The following is a 22,056-nucleotide window of genomic DNA, read 5'->3' on the forward strand; positions in this document are numbered from 1 at the left end:
ATTTCCCTGTCTCACACAAAAAGACAATCAGAAGCGTCCATCTTGTCTTCAATCGTGAACATGCACACACTACTCAAAACTGTACTTAGACTCGACATGAGATGACACGCCGCAGAAAGACAAAGGAAATTGGTGTAGGGAACATTCGACTGCCGTATGAGGGAGTTCAGCTGAGAATCCGGCTGACAGTCATCTAGCCTCACAGGTCTACAGCTATGAGATGAGATGAACTTAAAGTGATACTGTCCCATTTTTGGAAATAAGCTTATTTTACACTTCCCCTTGAGTTAAATAGGGTTTTACCATGCTCCTGTACTTTCAACCGTTCTCTGGCTATGGCAGTGCAAATTTTACCTCCATGCTAGCAGTTAACATTGAGTCCTAGGAGAACAGCTCGCGGTTAACTGGTCTCATAGGACTCAATGTTAACAGTTAGCTTGGAGGTAAAATGTGCACTGCCATAACTAGAAAATGGTTGGAAGTACAGAAGAAAGGTAAGAGACTATTATTTAACTCAGAAGGAGGTGTAAAATAAGCTCATTTCCAAGAATGGGACATATCACTTTAAGTAATAAATAATAGAGTAAGCAATCTCCAAAAATGTGAGCAGTATGTCAACTGTCTTGAGCAAAGCGGTCTCTATGCTAAGAGTTTTATTTGTCATTCTTTGCTCTTCCCTTAGATTGGGCCACCAAAACAAAAACATTTGCATACGTGCCCACATATGGCTGACAAAAAAGATGCAGACTCACAGGCCAGACATGACTCCCACACAGGGCTCGAAATTAACTTTTTTCCTTTGTGTCCCGCAATGGTCCCGGATTCCACTTTGTATTGTCCCGAATGTAACCAGAAGTGTCCCCATTTTTTTCGCGCCTAAATAAGTGGTAAATTATGTCCACGTTCAATTTCATGTGTGACTATGATTTTTTTTTGCAGTGCAACTGTGAATTCAGGTTTTTAAGAAAAAACGAGGGTGTGTTAAAACATCTGTGCCTTGTATAGAAAAATGCCTTGAGTAACCGTGCACATTTCGTTTTTCAAGAATATATGAGCATGGTGATATGAGGAAATCTGCATTCAATGACATTATATTTGTCAAACTGATTGCTTTATGCACCAATATAGCCTACCCATCATGTAGGCTATTGTAGACTCTATTGCAGCCAGCCTGTTACTCTGTTGTAGCCTATTTAGCCTACAGAAAAAAACACCTTTCATTTAGTCTACTAGGGCTACATATCAATAACAATTCAGTGTCTGTTTAGCTTTAGTTAAAAAGTGGCAATAGTCTAACCTAGTCTGACTTTGGCCACTGGTTGTGATGGGCATGCCGGTGGAAGATAGCCAGGCCGTGCCCTCCTAGTGATGCAACAGCTTCAGCCAGTGTCGAAGAGATGTGAAAGTCGATGATAATCAGGCTAGGTGGAAGAAGATGCGGTAGGTTTTTGGGCCGCATTACGGCCTGTTCCCACTTTGACGGCCATTTGACGCTCATAAATGCGACGCACCTCGCTTACGGCCCGTTCCCACTTTGCCGGCGAGCGCGTTGACGCCGACGCCTTCAATTCATTTTCAATGGAAAGCGGCGACGCCCTCGCAAAGGCTTCTGGGATACGCGGCGCGGCTACTTTGACAGTTGACGCGCGTCAAAAAAGTTGAGCGAGCTTCTACTTTATGCTAATTACTCGCGGCCAACGCGGAGCGTTATCCAATGATTGTCGAGTACATGAGGAATTCCCATGAAACCAAGGGCTATGTTTTGCTGCTTACAAGTAGTTTTATGACTAGTTATCATACATTTTAATGTAAGATTCATACACTACAAGAAACTATGAAGTGCAAGGTCTTTGTGCTTATGTTCAAAGGATTATGCACATTTTGACGACATTCAAAACTACGTGATGGCTATGAAATGTGTGAAGTAAACACATGTCCACAGTAAGGTAAGGGCAGACTTTGATGTTACTATCGCTGGTTAGCTTGCTTAATCGATATAAACGTGTAGAAAGACAGACAGAGATATTCCTGTTCAGTGTACTCTGTCACGCCCCTGCATGTGCTCCGACAAGAAGCATTCAGTCAAAAAAGGGAGGTGCGTCGCGTTTATGAGCGTCAAATGGCCGTCAAAGTGGGAACGGGCCGTCATGCTTCTTGTCGGAGCACATGCAGGGGCGTGACAGAGTACACTGAACAGGAATATCTCTTTCTGTCTTTCTACACGTTTATATCGATTAAGCAAGCTAACCAGCGATAGTAACATCAAAGTCTGCCCTTACCTTACTGTGGACATGTGTTTACTTCACACATTTCATAGCCATCACGTAGTTTGAATGTCGTCAAAATGTACATAATCCTTTGAACATAAGCACAAAGACCTTGCACTTCATAGTTTCTTGTAGTGTATGAATCTTACATTAAAAAGTATGATAACCAGTCATAAAACTACTTTTAAGCAGCAAAACATAGCCCTTGGTTTCATGGGAATTCCTCATGTACTCGACAATCATTGGATAACGCTCCGCGTTGGCCGCGAGTAATTAGCATAAAGTAGAAGCTCGCTCAACTTTTTTGACGCGCGTCAACTGTCAAAGTAGCCGCGCCGCGTATCCCAGAAGCCTTTGCGAGGGCGTCGCCGCTTTCCATTGAAAATGAATTGAAGGCGTCGGCGTCAACGCGCTCGCCGGCAAAGTGGGAACGGGCCGTTAGGAGTATGACAACGCATTGCAAGACGTTTCCTTTCCGCTTTAAATTCACATGACATTGACATCAAGACAATTTGATAACCTAAAAATAAATGCACAAGAGAAAAAACTACGACCGCACACTTAGGCCTACCTCACTTTCGAGAAAGAGAGGGAGAGATGCAGGCTAGCATGTAGAGGGAGGGGAGGGGGAGAAAGAGAGGGATTGGAGAGAAACAATGCGCTGGCAATGCTGTACAATTGAAGCACGTTCTTCGTGCTTGTAATCAAAGAAGTCAAGGTGGACTTTTTCCCTGTTCAATTTGACCAAGGCTACTAGGCATTTCTGCTTTTACCAGCGCAGAAACAATAACACGGATACTTCAACATTAATTAAATAACTGCGTTTGTGTGACAATGTTCAGAATATAGCGCCTTCATTTCCAGCCACATTTGAATGAAACTGCTTGACGTTCTTGGCTAACAACTACCTCTGTTAGCTTGCTTGCCGTTTCCCTAACTAGGCCTATTTGTTACTGGAAAGTCATTTACAGGCAGTTTCTGATATGTATGAATGAGGGTTAATCTACTTTAGAGCCAGCTCGCGTTTCTGGTGTTTTGGGCGGATAAGCACGCGACAGGTGGCAACAGACTACTGCGCATTGTTTGGGGCTGTTGCTTTGCTTACCTGAAATATTAGCAAAACCGAACTCCATTCCTCTCACAGCTTAACAATGTCTACTAGAATATATCCTTATTGGCTTGCAAAATCAACAATCCAGAGCCCGTTTTCTCTGAGAGCATTTCTAGTTCAGGGTGAAATGGCATAACCAACGGGACAACCTCTCAGCAGCAGTCCGAAGAACAACGCGCTTGCAGTCGCAGCTGCGAAATCTTAATCAACATTCTAGAGCACAATGCGGAGGGTTATCGGAAAGTTTTCTGTTAGCCTACTATTTTCGCTGATGGTTGGTGTTGAGTTAATGTCCCTGTGTAATGGCTTTGCAAATATAATAGCCTACTTTTAGAATCTTTTCATTTATATTTTTGGACGGTCCCGGCATTGTCCCAGAAATGATAACTTTGTGTCCCCACAACATTTTTTATGGTCCCCGGGACGTCGGGACACCGTTAATTTCGAGCGCTGCTCCCACACACATACACGTTCACTCTCTCTGTCCCCCTCTCTCTCTCTAAAAATAAACACCCACACAAACTATCACCCCCTCACAGTAGACTCGCTAGACAGCACACCAGAAGACGGTTCCTCTCCATACACACATGGCACTCCGTTGGCCATTCCACACACACACTGAGTTAGACTCACTACACTGCTCTACTCCCCTCCCGTCCGCTCTGCCCCGCTCCACTCCACTCCCCTCTGCTGTGCTCCACTCTACTCACCCACACAGTTGTCACACAGGCTGCAGTGGGAGGCTCGCGGAGGCCTGAAGATCTTGCAGGTGAAGCAGTACTTTAGCTTCACCGTCTGGCCGTTGATCAACACCTCCCGCGTCCTGGGAGGAGGACGGTAGCCAGGACCACTAGGCCCATTGGACGCATCTGAGGAGAGGACAGAGAGAGAGAGAGAGGAGAGACAGAGAGAGAGAGAAGAGAGAGAGAGAGAGAGAGAGAGAGAGAGAGAGAGAGAGAGAGAGAGAGAGAGAAAGAGAGACACAGAGAGAGAGAGATTTTGAGATTTTAAAAAGTTCTTTATTTACAATAAGGTTGTTATACAATCATTCCATGGCAGCTAGCCAGGGTCAAGCAATACATACATTGATCAACAAGTGGATTCATTTACAGGACATGTAACACCACCTTGCTTCAAAAGTTTCCAAATCATTCATAAGTTTATAAAAAAAACGAAAATCAACAAGGACCCTTGACTTAACCAGTGAAGGAAACACATTTGAAACATTGGTTCCAGGTATTCCCTCCATTCTGCTACTCCTGGTAACATAAATTGCCATCTTGGCTTCAACCAGAAAGAAATTGATCAGTTGGCATACATTTTGTTTATGCTTAAACCCAAGAATAAAAGTTTCTGCAGAGAAATCTTTATCACAGTGGTTGAAAATACACTCCAAGCTATCAAACAATGATTGCAACCTTGTACATTGTAAAAAAGCATGAAATACTGACTCCCTTTGGAAAGACAGAGAGAGAGAGAGACAAAGAGACAGAGAGAGAGACAGAGAGAGAGAGAGAGAGAGAGAGAGAGAGAGAGAGAGAGAGAGAGAGAGAGAGAGAGAAAGAGAGAGAGACAGAGACAGAGAGTCAGAAAGAGAGAATGCAAAAGGATAAAGAGTTGAGAGATGTGATAAACGTGAAGTCAAGAGTACTGGTTAAATTCGTCTACAGTATGTAACTGACATTTTAAATGAAGTTCCACTAGACTCCAAAAGTGCAACTTAAATATATAATGTACACAACACACAACAAAACACATGCCCGCACGCATGCAAAGAGTATACGCGGGAAGGAGTGAATGTATAAAGAGAGGGGGAGAGAGAGGATGGAGAACAGGGGGGGATTGTCAACCTGTTGTTTGGAAATGATACAAAAATGCTTCAAGCTTATAAGCTCTACTGGCATAATAGATAAAGAAGGGGAGAGACTGGCAGAGATGAAAGACAGAGCACAACAGAGAGATCAAACAGAGACAGAGAAATATGTAGCCAGTGATAGAAGGACACAGATAGACCGACAGACAAATAGACAGACAATAGACAGGCAACAGACAGACAGACAGGCAGACACATAGAAAAACATACAACTAGAAAAATAGACAGACAGACATAATAATAATAATAATTGTATTTGTATAGCACTGTGTCATACAAGGCATGTAACTCAAAGTGCTTAACAAATGGGAAAAAAAAATGTTAGAGATAGACATACAAATAGACAGACAGACAGACAGACAGACAGACAGACAGACAGACAGAGGGGTCTGAGTGCAGAGTGAACTTGTTCAACCTATAACACACAGACAGGTCCTCCTCAGTATGGAAACTATGGAGCCATAATTGTCCCCACATCACCACACCACACCCCAGCCCATGTTACATGAACATGACGGGCCACATGTTTGGTCAGCCACTGCGCCAACTCAGCACATTCTGGGTCCCAGCAGTCACTTTGGAAACATACAGAACGCACACAGATGATCACACACATACTAACGGAGACACACACATACACACGGGAGTCACACACACATCTCATTGTACACACATACAGTACACACACAGATGATCACACACATACACACGAAGACACACACATACACACGGGGGTCACACACACATCTCATTGTACACACATACAGTACACACACAGATGATCACACACATACACACGAAGACACACACATACACACAGGGTCTCACATATACACATAGACACACTGACTGTTCATTGATTCACACACACAGCACACACACAAATTAACACACACATGCACACAGAGACACACACATACACATGGGGGTCACACACACACACACACACACGCACAAACGCACACACACACGCACGCACACACACAGCTCATTGATGCACACACAAAAATAAATACACACACACACACCTATATAGTCCATGTTCACACAGATAAACATAGACGCGCAGAAAATCAGACAAACACATCGAGTACATACTCACACACTTCGTACACACATTTAATGCCCCAGGGAAAATGCAGCTGTTTACTTGGCTTGACATTATTTATCTGCTCAACAATTCAGCAGGTTCCACGCACTGCTTGCTCCCTCCAACTCTCGACCCCACCACCACCACCACCACCACCACACGCATTCGCATTTCGAAAAACACACAAACACACTGCACGTGCAATAACACTCTCCAACAGCTAAATATACACACTGCCTAGTTCACACACGGAACACGTGCAAGCTCACAATCACTCCAAACACGCATCACATAAACACAAGCGCATGCTCGCACACAAACACAAACACACACACACGCATGCACAGATGCACGCGCACGCACACACCCGAAGACACACACATACACACAGGGTCTCACATATACACACAGACACACACTGTTCATTGATTCACACACACAGCACACACACAAATTAACACACACACACACACACACACACACACACACACACACACACACACACACACACACACACACACACACACACACACACACACACACACACACACACACACACACACACACACACCTAAAGGAATCTAAAACCTCAAGCCCACAGCTCCAGCTCCAGCTCATTGACTCCCTCTCTCAGTGATTTATTGTGGCCCGTGTAGACGCTGCAGATCCTGGAGCGAGGGAAATGGCCTGGGCCATGGGAGGCCTCGCAGGCAGCCAGGCAGCCCAGCAATGAGAGCCAGGGAGGGGGGAAGGGACAGAGAGAGAGTGGGAAGCTGCGCCAATCTGCTGCTGGGCTATTGGGCTGGCTGGGTGAATGAATTGCTCAACCACACATACAGTATGGCACATACAACACACAATATCTCTGCTTTGTCTCTCTCCCTCTCTCTCTTGCGCTCTCTCTCTCTCTCTCTCTCTCTCTCTCTCTCTCTCTCTCTCTCTCTCTCTCTCTCTCTCTCTCTCTCTCTCTCTCTCTCTCTCTCTCTCTCTCTCTCTCTCTCTCTCTCTCTCTCTCTCTCTTGCGCTCTCTCTCCCTCTCTCTCTCTCTCTCCCTCGTGAGTAAGCGGTTAGGGCGTCAGACTTGAAGCCCAAAGGTTTCCGGTTTGACTCCCGACCTGCCAGGATGGTGGGGGTAGTAAATAACAGTCGTCCTCCATGAGCATGGTACTGTCCCACCGCACTGCACTTGTTTGAGAAAATGTGCTAGGTTATTGCAGCTGTAAATAATGGATGGATGAATGAATGAAAGAGTAAATGAATGAATGAAACACATACATACAGTACATTCATTGCACCCCCCCTCTCTCACATAAACACGCACGCACGCGCGCACGCACCCTACTGCACAGTGTTGGTCTACCACAGTGTTTCTGACCCCACACCCCATCTTCCTCTTGCCTCCAAGGCCCCACAGCAGCAGAAGCAGCAGCAGTGAGTTCCTTCAGCCACCGCCAACACCACCACTTGGTGTTCCATACAAAGGGAGAGGGAAGCTCAGCTCAGTAGCCACCCAAGTAGGCAGACCAACCAAGAACTCATGTGCCCGAGGAAGCGAAAAAAACATTCAATGGCACATATAGGTCTGTCTTTGAGTCAATGATTTTGAGAAGCTTTGGCTGTGTGTGTGTGTGTGTGTGTGTGTGTATGTGTATGTGTGTGGCCTTAGTGGACTACCAATGTCCTCAAAGGTGTGTGTGTGTGTGTGTGTGTGTGTGTGTGTGTGTGTGTGTGTGTGTGTGTGTGTGGTGGGGGGGTCGCAGTGGCGAGACCCTATTAGATAATAAGGACGCCGTAAACAACGTCCAAGACTGGAGGATACATAGGTCAAACCTAGCCATCTCCAGGCACAGAGGGATACAGTGCAACAGTTTGGCAAGAAAAGAGACAAAATATAAGATGATGTTTGTTTTTGTTGTGTTTGGCCTGTACTAGGCAGTAGGCCTGTAAAGGTACCCAGTATTGTATTTGTACCGAACCGGGCAGACGTGTACCGAACTGGACAGTGATGTACCGAAAATTGGAGTGACAGGCTACTCTGTTCATGTTTTTACATTATGCTGCCACTACGTTCAGTGGCTCATGCAGAACGTCAAGAGAGAATGCAAGAAAAAACAGGTATAGAGGCTTGTTCTTTGTGAGACCTTGAGATAAGTACTATTTCTTACACTGATGAAATCTCCGACCCAAAGTAGCAGTTTGAATGTATTTTCCTTTTATATATACTGTACTGAAAATGTACGAACCACGACTCCAAAACCGAGGTACATACCGTTTTGTACAGTATACTGTTACACCCCCACTAGGCAGTACAGTGAGAAGAAGACATAGACATGAGAAAGGGGTAGTAGTAGAGATGTGGGGATGTTCATAGGTCAGATCAGAACCCAAATAATAGCCACTGGCACTGGCCCGTTAACTGAATGGGTCCTCTATCCACTGTGCCTCAGCACCATCCTCCTCCAGACAACACTGCTTCATTTCAGTCGAGCAAAATAGCAAAAAAATTAGCATAAGAATTAAAGCATGAAGGCCTGCATATAATATGTCTTTGAGCCAGACGGTGGGTCGGGGAAGAAGTGTGAATATTTAACCTGCTTGTTGGGATTGAAAAATGGGCCAGCAGACAGCTGTGAGCTCCAGCCGACAGCATTCATAATGAATATCCAACAAGGAGAACAGGAATCACTCTAGATGGGCGCTGAGGTCCAATGAACACACACATGCACGCACGCACGCACACACACACACACACACACACACACACACACACACACACACACACACACACACACACACACACACACACACACACACACACACACACACACACACACACACACACTCACGCGCACGCACACGCACACACCTGTACTTGAGGAACTCCTCTGATCTAACATCAGTGACAAACAGGAAAAAAGAGGAGAAGAGCTTTAAGGAAAGAAGATGGAGAAGAAGAGAACAGCCTTAACAGAGCAAAACTTCACAGAAAGTATAAAGTATATGTTCACCAGAGGCAAGTGGGTGGTTGACATGACGCCCTTTTTTACGTAACATTAGTTAAAAACCTACAAAATTGATATTTTTCCTCTTGAAAACAAATGTGAATGAAAGAAGATGTGGTACATCATGTTTCATATTAGTCTTAGATGAGAAGACACATTTTTTTCAGGTTCATGGAAAGGTTTAAATGTCAAATGTCCTGTGGTGTGACTGTAACATTAATACAACCTGGAATATATACAGCTATAAAATAAACCAACAACATTTTGAATCATTTACAAAGCATTTGGCATGATTGCATAAATTAAAAAATATGAATGTGAAAAAAACTCAATACAGTAATATTAAGTACAAGTTCAATTTCGTAACACAAATTGCGTCCTGTGGGGTGACATGTAAGTCAGGTTTGTGGACGGGCAGCTGCAAGGCCAACTACAAGGGTCTTAAAGACAGGCTCCTAACCAGTTATACCTCAGTTATTGGAGAGTGGTGTGGAAGTTTAAGGTGACTATTAACCTCTTAATATGTCTACATATTGCAATGTTTCTGTCACACAATGCTTAGGTTCATTTATGGTGTCCCGTGGTGTGACTGCTCTTATGGAAGGAAAAAAAGTTTTTTTTATAAGTGAAAACACATATTAAGGTTAGACACAATATCATTATCTAGTTAGCATGAGCTATGAGGTCAGTCATAAATACAAAAGGATTAAAATGGCCACAATGCAGTGAATTTCCTGTGGTGTGACTTCATGTCCTGTGGTGTGACATGCTTAGGCATTGTGATACTCAATCCTCACTTATTTTTCATGCATCATACAAGTATATAAGGATACCAGGAGATGTATTAGTCACATTCACACTACAGTGAAATCATGCAGTGAAATCACAGTTGCCTGCCTGTACGATGCATAGGCGTGTGTGGGTGGGGGTGGGGGTGCGGGTGGGTAGTAGTGTGTGTGTGGGGTGGGGGTTGAAGGAACAACAGCAGAAAGAGCATTTGGGATATGTTTGTGCAGAATATTCATCATTTTGTTGTATCTTACAGAAATGTCACACCACAGGACTCATTTTCCCAAAAAAATGGCAAAAATTACGCGAAATTCCACAGACCACTGACATCCCCATTTTTTCTAATTTTTTCCAATCTTTCCACCCATTTTTTCAGGAATTGGAATATGTTTCCTCCTTTCAGTGTGTTACGGCCTTAAACGTCAACCACCCAAGTAAAGAAAGACCGGGGCATGGACAGTTGGAAAATAGCAGGAGTGGCTTAACCATGTCATGGGAAGTGAAACGTGTGAAATTGAAACTCTGTTCAGGAATTCAGCCCGTATAGAGTGTACTATCCTAAGAAAAAGTTGCACTAAAGTGAGGCTGGATTAGAGGAGAATTAAGACGAGGGGGAACAGAAGGTATCGGGCTGGAAAGCAGCGAAACATAAAACATCTGAGACCAATTGCTTCGTTCCATCTGGAGCAATAAATGGTGCGAAAAGTGTATTCACAAAAATGAACAGCCTGTGGCCGTCACAGAGTGAGGGATTGCATGAATTACGCAATTCTACGTGACAGTTTAAAAATAGCACAAGGGCTGCTGAAAATGGAGACAGTTTTTCCCCCTCATGAAAACCTTTCATCTAAAAATAGGCCTGCCCGTAAAAAAAGGAAGAAAAAAAAAGCTCTTAAAGCTTCAGATCTTTAAAAAAAAGTCTGAAAGCAATTTATTTTTCTCCCAGCTCCCCTGTCAGAATTTAATTAAAGTCAGTATGCCACAAGGGTGTACCTAGCAAAGACACAGCACGAGAATTGTGGGAGTGAATAAAAATAAATACTTGTGTCACGGATTATCCACTAATGCTGGTAATCACTTTTCAGTATTGACAGCACATTTAGCGTGTAATCAAATCTACACTGATCCCACACTACCTCGAACTGGTGATGGGCAACACAGGTCGATGGCGATAACAGATTTAGCCATTTCAAATACACTAGAGGCTACAGATGTGAAAGCATTGTTGATACTTACGGTTCCATCCCATTGGTCAGACAGCCTATTAGTCAGACATCCCATTAATCAGACAATTGACCACTGAATACCTATCTTTTTAAAAAGACCCATTAGTCCGACATCACATAAGTCAGACAACACACGTTAAAACTATGCCCAAACCAAAACAGGGGATGACTTAGGTACACTTGCAGAAACCACCTAACCCCACAGTGCTCAATGGCTAGTGCCCCTCTCCATCCTCCTCCTCCATGACCAAGGTGTGCTAAACATGTTGGAAGTGAAAATGAAAGCCCATTTGGGAAACTACAACTCCCATCGTCATTGTGACACAGCACTCCACAGCACACAAGTGTTCACTGCACACTGCGAAATTGCATTTATGCCTCACCCGTGCAAGAAGGTAGCCCCCAATGGCGCCCCAAGGGAGCAGTGCAGCGGGACGGTACCATGCTCAGGGTACCTCAGTCATGGAGGAGGATGGGGGGGAGCACTGGTTAATTGTTCCCCCCACCAACCTGGCGGGTATGGAGTCGAACCGACAACCTTTGGGCTACAAGTCTAACACCCTAACCGCTTACCCATGACTGCACTATGGTCTGACCAAGCTCCTGGTGAGTTTGGTTTAAACATATGTGGAATGAGTGGTGAAATTGGATGCATGAGATGCTTATAGACTCATACGTTGAAAATAGGGATGGGCATAATTAACCGATTAACCGATGATTGATCATTAAACATTTAGTCGAAGAAATTAATTTTCGCCGACGAACCGTTTAATTAGTGCAATGCATTTCGCTGTTACACCTACACAATTTGGGCAGCAGGGGGCAATATCTCACCATCACCGTACCCTGGCTTGACTTGTTTGTTACATGCGAGCTTCCATAGAGCGGGCTTTGCCTAACCATGAAGAGGTCTCGGCGAAGTGTGGCGTGGGACCATTTTTAGTTAGAAAATGACAAAGTGTACTGTAATTACTGTGTACTGTAATTACTGCAATGTGAATTACAAATACAGTTAATCGACAACGACCATGATGTAGCACTTGAACACCGCGCATCCAAGCCTTGTAAAAGACGGCGGTGATTCATCTCAAACCTAGCCTCGCCTCGATGTCTGCACCGTTATGTGCCTTCGTTGTTGGCTCGCAACTTGAAGCCTCCCTCGTTTGCGCATTGCGCACCAATTCAGGTTTAACTTTTCTTGTTAATCACTTGACACTTGTGTTGTTAATAAAAACAAATCCTCGAAGAAAAACATTATGTTTTTGATGTATTTTTGTTATACAAGAGTATAGGGCATGGTGGGCCTAAATGTGTGCTGTTTTTAATATAAAAATGTTAATGGTTAACCCATTATTAATCATTAATTCTCCCGACGATCGACAAAGAAATTTTCACCGTATGCCCATCCCTAGTTGAAACTGTTTGAACATGAGCTTGGCCAGACTAAGCGGTCATGAGCTTTACTGCAATAGCCAGGTACTGTATCAGACACAGCCATTTGAAATGGATAGACACGTCCAAGTCATTTAGAATATTCAATGCTGCGCTGATCGCCTCTGAATCAAGGTTAGTCATCATTACTGAGTCTCCTTGGATACACTGGGCAATGTGAGCTAAATATAGCCCTATAGTATAAGCTTTACAACACTGTGTATACCTGTTACAAGGCCTGATAGCTTCTTGTAAAATCACATATTGTCAATTAGAGAATGGAACATTTCGTAATCCCTGAAGCTGGTGTCCCAGACAGAAACAGACAAACCTTATTTTTGGGACAAAGACAATACCGGTATACTTAAAATGATGTTTTGGCTTTCAACTTGTGCTACTGAACCAAGGCTGGGCATACAGGGCATTTTCCGGTGGGCCAACAGTCCTCAGGGGCCTGTTGTTGTGGTTGTTTTCCTAGGGATTGTCCCACAATTTACAGCAGGGAGGCCCATTGGTCCATCATCAATATAGAAGACAGTGGATTCGTCCAGTCAAGATATAATATGAAAGTGGGCTGTGGATGTGTTGGGGGGCAGTCTATGCCAAAACTGCCCTGGCAATTTTTCCAGCCCTGTATTACACGGATGGAAGACTTACTCATGTTATTCTAATGTTACTTTAAAAACAGCAGACTGAAATCAGATTTACTTTACGTCAAACTATGCACTGAGAGAAAACAGTACTCTACATGGCAGGGTATATAAGATCTAGTAAAAACTCGAGAGTGAAATGTCTTCGTTTGAGGAGACCTAACGTGTGTATAAAATACCACTGTTCCATGACCCCATGATCAAAGAGACAGACACCAAAATGAAATGAGTTGACATTCACAAGAGTAAATGACCCACTGAGTGACCTTTATGATTAAGGTCTAAAATGAAAAGTCTAAACATATAATCTAATTTGGATTCAGACATTTCAAATGACAAAGAAGGGGAGCCCTTCCGTAAGGATGACAGTGTTTGATAGAAGCAGGGCAGTGACATGAAGAGTGGTGCCGAAAACCTGGCGGCAAAACAACTAACACCAGCCGTACAGATGTTGAGCTCTTTGTTCTTGTGCCACAAATAAAATTGATTGTCAAAACAGCTGAGCCTTGACATGAACCAAACAAAGATAAAAAAGGCCAACAAATTCAAAGCATGTCTGAGTCTGACATACTTAGAGGCGTTGGCTTATGCCTAGGCTACAATAATGTATGTTCTACAGAAACATTTTAAATTTTTGATACATAGCATTAAGAAACACACTTGGAAGAGTTGTCAATCTTAGTCATGCTTTTTACATGGATGTTTTTTGTAAACACCCCTGTTTTGGCCTTTTGTTTACAGGTAAACAGAGCTTTAGCTCCCTAAAGCAAAGTTTTTTAAAACATTTCAATTGTTTTAAGAAATGTTAGCGAAGATTCCTAACTGCTGACAAACAGACAAACCAACGCGACCAAAAACATAATCTCCATGGCGGAGGTAAAAATCAGTGACTATCATTGTGGAGCTGAAATGAATGAAACAACTGATTGTAATCAGCACAACTTTTTAGATAGGCATCTAATTAGTGAAATCACCTGTTAAGGGCCCAGGCGGCTAATTAGCAAAATCACCTAGAGCACAGGCGGTTAATCAATGAAATCACCTAGAACACAGGCAGAATTCTTTTTTTTGTCCATCAAAAGACTAGTCAAAGGTTAAGCAAAGGAGAAGAGGAAAGATCAAAGGATTTGTTTAGTACATGGATTTCTCATTCTCAGAGTACATGAACTACACTTCAGAAGCAGGTGTTTGATTAAGAAGCTTCTAATCAAACACCTGATTCTGAAGTGTAGTTCATGTTGACGTCCTGCCTCCATGGAGAAATCAAAGTGAAAATTACATCAGAATCACGCCTTTGCAAGATATTGACATCCCTGTCGTCAGTGACGTTATCACCAGGCCACAACGAAGGGAGGACGGGAGTTAGCATATTAGAAAGAGCCCATGGAGATGGGATGCCCTGACATTACCGATCTGTCTCTCCAGGTCTGCTGCCTCGTCTGGGGTGGCACGGGGGAGCACGCCAGGGTCACTGAAGCTCGCCCGCAGCAGCATTCCCATCACAAAGAAGAAGAGCACCCCTCCGATGGCCGGGATGGCGGGCGTCAGGTTGGATGCCAGGTATGGGCAACTGTGGGTCAAGCCAACGCAGAGGAGACATATAGTGAGACAATGGTAAACAAGATGAAACCTATTAAGCACTTCTGTGTGCTAGAAGGTGCTGGACTGGTGGACAACTCAAACAGAAAAAGGGAAACATTATGTACACCTTTATGACACATTTTATGACTATGGCTACGTTTACATGGGAGCGTACCTATGTTCCCCGGGTCCTATGTTCCCCTGTCTTTGTTAGGGACCGGGGAACTTAAGGACCCTTTTGCCATGAGGCAGCAGTCTACTTGTAAGCAGCGGGGAACATAGGACCCTTTTTTGAAAAAAGGGTCCTAAGTTCCCCGCATTGTGTGTTTCCGAGTTTTCAAATTGTGCCCTTCCCAAAACCATCCCTAAACCTAACCTGTCAGTAATGCAATGTTTCTGAGTTTTAAATTTGTGCCCTTACCAAAACTATCCCTAAACCTAACCTGTCAGAGGTGCAACAACAACCTGCGCTTTGCCATGCGGCAGCAGTCTACTTGGAAGCAGTGGGGAACATAGAACCCTTTTTTGAAAAAAGAGGGGAACATAGGACCCGGGGAACATAGGACCCGGGGAACATAGGACCCGGGGAACATAGGACCCGGGGAACATAGGACCCGGGGAACATAGGACCCGGGGAACATAGGACCCGGGGAACATAGGACCCGGGGAACATAGGGATGACCCCGTTTACATTTAATTCGTAATTAACTCACTTTAATTCTGAATAGAGATTCATTCCGTTTTGAAAACGTCATGTAAACACTTCACAATTCTGAATTAAATGAAAGATCAAAAGTAAACTGGGTGGAAACATTTAAAGGGACACTGTGCAGGAAATGGTCAAAAAAGGTACTGCAACTGCTGCTTATTGAAATTGGAATGCCTATTGCCAAATTTGATCTTTTCATGAAAGTTTACTAAGTAATAAACTAATATTTTCAAGTATGGTCCAAGTACAGTCATTTTTGCAGCTAAAAATGGCTATTTCTGGAAATTCAAAATGGCGGACCATGGAGAAGATCCCCCTTTTCATGTATGAAAAATGCAATTTTTCCAGTCATAATGAAAACTTAGAATGTAATGGTGGTGGTAGGTATTCATGAAAAAGGTAACATTATTGAATGGGTAGCATGAATTCTGGAAATAAACAATTAAAAATGTCACACAGTGTCCCTTTAATTATGAATGATTGAAAACGTCACGTGAACGCAGCAATTGACAACAGCATTTTCTTGGCTATAGTCTTGTTTGAGACTTGTGCCACTCTCAACATTTTGTATTCAAAAATCTGTCTGTGTTTGGTAAGCTCTCATTCATTTGTGTGATGGTAGTCATTGATGCCATGGCCCATGTGCTTTAGTTCTCAAAACTGCCTCTGGGATCAGACAAACATATTAGTTATAGTCCTCACAAAGAACCCTGTTGCTTTTCAATTTGACTTCACTTATAGTATCCAGTAACTATGACGTCAAGGTTTTCCAACTTAATGCAACGTAAATTACGATGCATCTAAACTGTCTTCAGTTTGCTGTGAAAGCAAAACAGCGCAAAACAGACTCTGACTCTGATTAGGATTTACAACATACCCCAATTTGGGATGCATAGGCATCAAACGATAAAACGTGCAAAATCAATTATATCAGGACAGCTTTGCTGTGCTTAACACAATCCTAGAAGTCATCAAGTCGGGTCAATCTGTCAGCAGCACCATAACTGATGTTTTTCATTAAATAAAATACTCTATTTGGTGAGTCAGTGGGACATTTCACAACTGACCACACTTGATTGGGAAAAAATGAAGTATATTACTTGGCCCAACATCTTGAGGCAAATAAGGGGCAAGATATAGCACATGTAGCCCAGGGTAAAATCACTAATCACTCTAAAGTCACATCTTTCCACCATCTAATCAAATTAAGAGTTGGCCTGTGGAGGCAGTGTTTGGGAGAATGCTTGTACAGCTTTTCGCTTTTCAGAGGTAGTTCAGCAAAAAATGGAACGTCTAATTATCTATGGCAAAAAACCCCAGTTAATTTTAGTTTCAGTACACAGTCAGTGTTTCTTAGGTCAATGTTCGTTTTGTTCAAATGATCTTATTCCAGGTTTTAAATAGTTCAAGCCAGTTTTACATAAACTTAAAAAAATCAAATGCAATTCAACCAGCAGACAGATATGAATTTTGTGTGACATTTAGTCATAGGCTAAACGTCTCGTGTCTTGTTGGTACGATGGCCAGACGTCATTTTCCAGGGACAGTTCCTGTTTATCATTTGTCCAGATTTATAGGTCGAAGCTTTCACCCGAGCAGTTTTCTAGCCAAGTGTCTTTTATATCAGAAATCTGGTCACCTTACACATTATGCCTTGATGGATGGATGGTAACATGTGCAATCTTCCAACTGTACATGACACACAATAACTTGACATTTAAAAAGATTCATTAGAATCAACAACAACAACAAAAATCTCCGTCCCACATTTACACACAGGGCAGAGAGAGGGGCCTGGGATCCTGTTATTCTTGGCACATCGGAAAGATTCCAGTAACTCTCCCTGGGCATTTTTTCTTTCTTACTTTCTTTCTCAGAAGATTCAATCCTGAAGACTAGAGACCTGAGATCTCACAGAGATTAGCCAGGGAGCAGGTCCATATTCCTTTGAACTGTTAGACTGAGCGTAAGGCCTTAACCCCCATAAGTCGAGTGAGAGGCCTTTCTATAAAGCACTTTTTGACTTTGTGGTTTAGGGTGACTACTTCTGATCTGTTATGAAACTCAGTACGAGTTACTGTGTACCATTCACAGTCCTTTATCTCAGTATCACAAACGGAAAAAAAACATCTCACAGACACAACTGTCTCAGAAGATCTCAGGCTATTGAATCAAAACGTTCAAAGAGCGCTTCTAGTCAACTTCTCACTTAAGAGCAAAGATTTGGATTCATGTTTGTTAGACAACCTACAGAAAAGCAATACACTTGAAAACGCTTTTCTTCAAGAAAAAAAACACACATGCAATGCTTTGATGCAGTTGCAAAGCTTTCCAGCAACTGCAAGCCTCGGAATTGAATTAGCTTTTAAAGGCTAGATGCTTATCAGGCCACAGGCTGAAAATAGCAGCATACATCCCATCCCATCCCATCCCATCCCAGGGAGTTACCGTCTTTGATGACAGTGTCTGTTGTGCTCCTAATTACTGTTTTGTCTGTTTGCTATTTGAGAACCCCCCCATTTCCACCATTATTGCAATGCCGCCATGCTTACAGACCAATTGACGCTCCGAGACAGAGATGTTCCACAAGGACACTGGTGTGTGTGTGTGTGTGTGTGTGTCACTGAGACTTTGCCTCTGGCAGATGTTTGTCTGCTGTCACCCCCCACCACACACACACACACACACACATATATACTCTCTCTCTCTCTCTCTCTCTCTCTCTCTCTCTCTCTCTCTCTCTCTCTCTCTCTCTCTCTCTCTCTCTCTCTCTCTCTCTCTCTCTCTCATACACACACACACACATCCGCACTCCAATAATTCCTTCACAGGGCCAGCATCTGGGGAGCCTTGGAGTTCTCGCTCAGACGGAATGTCACGCAAACAAATCAACATTTAATTATCTGTGGGCAGATGAAGACCCACAGAGTCAAACATTGTTCCCTCCAGAGTCTCCCGACGTGAAGTCATGAAGACTAATCGACATCGCAATGTTATTAGATGTAACTGCCTGGGAACAATGCAGCAGAGAGAGAGAGAGAGAGAGAGAGGGCAGTAGAGGTAGAGAGAGAGAGAGGGAGAGAGAGAGAGAGAGAGAGAGAGAGAGAGGGAGAGAGGGAGCGATATATATATATATGGTCGAAACGCACATTGACCCTCTGGGCAAATATCCATCTAAATAAGCCACCAGGCCAGGCAGCTAGCCATCAGGCATGCTCGTCATGATGTTGGTGGAGGACAGGACACCCCTGCCATGTCCGCGCCTGGAGACAATCGCAGTGTTCAAGCCAGCCATAGCCATGAAAGGAGGCCAGTGTGACCCACTCTCATGCGTTTTCCTAAACCAATGGGGTCCAGTCTCACCACAGACACACACAGTCACACACACACACACACACACACACACGCACACACACACACCTCCACCACGTGGGCAGATGTCTTACATGGCTCAGGCTCTGCGATGATGGCTGGGGGGACATTGCTACTTTTATGGCGTGTTCCAGCAACAAGACAACCAACTAGTCTGAGTGGAGGAAAGCTGAGGGGTATGGGGGTAGGGTGGTGGTTGGGTGGTTGGTTACTTGGGTGGGTGCAGAGCCTGGGTGGGTGGTTGAGCTGCTGGTTAGGTGGGTGGTTGGTTAGGTGGGTGGTAGCGCACACGGTTGCCTGGGTGACAAAAGAGACTGTTGCAGAGTGTTCAGCAACACACAAAAGCTGCTGAGCGGCGTTTCCATGGAGACGGGAATGGCGGAGTGTCGTATTTGGGAAGTTGTGTGGAATGTGGAGCCGCAAGGAAAAGATGAAAAGGAACTGAGGTGGGGGGAGGGGCAACAATGCCTAGGTCTCAGTCACGGACGCGCACACACACACACACACACACACACACACACACACACACACACACACACTTCTTTACTCTCCTTCTAAACTTGGCTCTGTCTCATGACCACAGGATGAGACACCCACCGGCCTGTCCTAACCCATACAGAACCTCGTCATCACATCCTTTGTTAAACTAATGACGAGACTACTCTACTGCGATTGCGATATGGAATGGTAAACACAATGTGTTGGGTGCACTGTATTAGTTCAGTTAGCTGTAGGCCTATCTAATGATCTTAAACAACAACAAACATTTCACTTTCATCCCACAGCACTGAGGTATGGGGTATGAAGGCCTCCATCAGGCCATTAAGTTAACACAATCCAGAATTCAAAATGTCTCCAGACCTTCTAACACCCTTGACAGAGACGAGGTAAATCACTGTTAAATTGATAACTTAACTCCACAGAAGGTGATAATGTTATTGGTGGTGTCATGGACAGATCAAAACTTGGGATCTGAGTACCTGAATGGTCTACTGAGTTTGACGTCTTGTAGTAGGCTATGCAGGGCCACAAATGCCTTATTGCTGTATTTTGGTATGACCTTAACCAGTCTCATTCTCTCTTCCTCGTTCTTTTAATGTGATTACAACAGTATCGAGGAGAGGGTTGGGAAGAGGTAAGGGGTCAATTGGGTGTCGTAAAGCATTCGTAACACCAGCCTGCAGTCAGTGTGTTGCTGTCGACTACAGCCAGGATGATATTCTTAGAAGACTTTAAGTGTCAGTTGGTAGAGCAAAATGATGCACATCCAGTTACAAAGGCACAAATCATATGAGGGATATATCAGAAAAAGTAAAGTCAACCAAAGGCAAAAAGAAAGAACACAGCTGAAACCATAGGCCTACTGAATACAGGCAGCTGTAACTGAGACACCTTAGAATACTTTGAGGAGTTATCATGTCTACTTTTACTTACAGGCAATGTGGGTAAAAAAAAAACCTAAGGATTTTTCTTTGAAGGCTTTGACATGCCAGTCTCCACATGACTTACTCAAATGCGAAGAAGAGTCCACTTGTGACCATGATCAGGACCATGGTGAGGTAAAAGACACCGGTCTGCTTGGCCATCATAATCCGCCCATCGCAGTAGAACTTGTTCCGTCCGGGAAAGACTTGCCACTTTCTTGCGTGGACCCTCTTCTTGTGGGGCGTCTCCATTGGCGATGAATTTCGCGTGCAGACCTGGCTGTACTGACATTCCCGCACGGGCTCATCAACTCCGAGATGCATCTGTCTATCGCTAACGGGAGCCAAGAAAAGAGGAATTCAAGGGCAATCACGGAAGAACATAACGGGATAGGGCAGTGGGTCTCAACTTCAGCAGGGAGAACTTATAGAGAGGTTTCACGGAGAAAAAAAGAATAACTTCTCACATTAACTTCGGCCAGCGCTAAATTGTAACCTACATGCTACATTTTGTTTCACACGTGAAACTATGCAATGAGCTCAGCTCAGTTCAGGAAACATAACAGGATAACAACTTCTATCTTGACAATGACAGGTATGCTAGGCTAGGCTAGGAAAATAAACACAATTTAAAATGTAAAGATAGGCACTCATGATGATTTCTGACCAAAGGTTGAATGCCGTTCGAATGAGCAGTCGGTGGTAGAGGCTGCATCGAATGAGAAGGTCTGCTCGAGCTCCACCACGAGAAATTCCCCAAATATCCAAACAGGATGAGAAATCGGGTTGTTTCTGAAAACAAACACGTCCTTCACGTGTTCCCTTGCCACTTGACAGTTAAAGAGAGCTGGCTATACAAAATGCTTTCGGATTACATCCATGATATCCCGGTAGGGCAAAAATGAGCTGAAACATCAGATCCGTCGAATATGCAGCCAGTATGCAATATCCATGAAAGGACCAGCGCGTCCTTCCAAAAAAAGAAATAAGAAAACAAAGCGTGTTGCAACAGTAGACAACAGCAACAGAATTCCCCTGAAACAAGGCTGGAACATGCAATATGGAGCTGAACCTTTGTGATGAATTCAATGGGTGGAAACTCGACTCTGCGAAAGCAGGCAGCCCGCCACCTTCACGTATAGGCTCCTGCCCACCAAATATCGGAGTCTAGCCTGTCACACACAAACCAATGGAGTCGCGCGTGGAACCACTGGAAATGTAGTAACATCGCACGTTCACATCATTGCTCAACCGCATTTGGTTGTTGTTAGTTGGTTAGTTTGGTGTTACCTTTTACCTATCAATGTCTGAATATTTCTTCCTCCCATATGGACTATTTGTGTTGGGTTAGAAGAAATTGATATGACCCCACATACTACAGGCCTCTTTACCTCATTTGACCCACGGCTTTTCGTCATATTTCTTCGTATTCCGCTGCAAAATTTAGCATCACTAGAAGTAGAACAACTGGGGAACGACTGGGTTATAACAGGGTGTACAAATCTACAAGGTATCACAACTGCAAAATGAA

The 22,056-nt window shown here is 43.8% G+C and overlaps 1 protein-coding gene across 3 annotated transcripts in view; it reads right to left on the reverse strand.

The window, feature by feature from the left end:
- zdhhc14 (zinc finger DHHC-type palmitoyltransferase 14) overlaps positions 1-21,909 on the reverse strand; it is a 45,971-nt gene extending 24,062 nt beyond the window's left edge. For 2 of the 3 annotated variants that reach the window (XM_063223147.1, XM_063223144.1), the window contains exons 1-4: positions 21,193-21,909; positions 20,611-20,859; positions 14,849-15,009; positions 4,089-4,247 (exon numbers count right to left, since the gene is read on the reverse strand). In XM_063223147.1, coding sequence (XP_063079217.1) covers positions 4,089-4,247; positions 14,849-15,009; positions 20,611-20,849 — 559 coding nt within the window. In that variant the 5' untranslated portion in view covers positions 20,850-20,859; positions 21,193-21,909. Of the gene's footprint in view, positions 1-4,088; positions 4,248-14,848; positions 15,010-20,610 lie in introns of all 3 variants that reach the window. The other variant, XM_063223145.1, reaches the window with a different exon arrangement.
- Between the last annotated feature and the right edge of the window lie 147 nt (positions 21,910-22,056).

This window comes from Engraulis encrasicolus, chromosome 18 (genome assembly GCF_034702125.1).
Source record: "Engraulis encrasicolus isolate BLACKSEA-1 chromosome 18, IST_EnEncr_1.0, whole genome shotgun sequence".
Classification (NCBI taxonomy): Eukaryota; Metazoa; Chordata; class Actinopteri; order Clupeiformes; family Engraulidae; genus Engraulis; species Engraulis encrasicolus.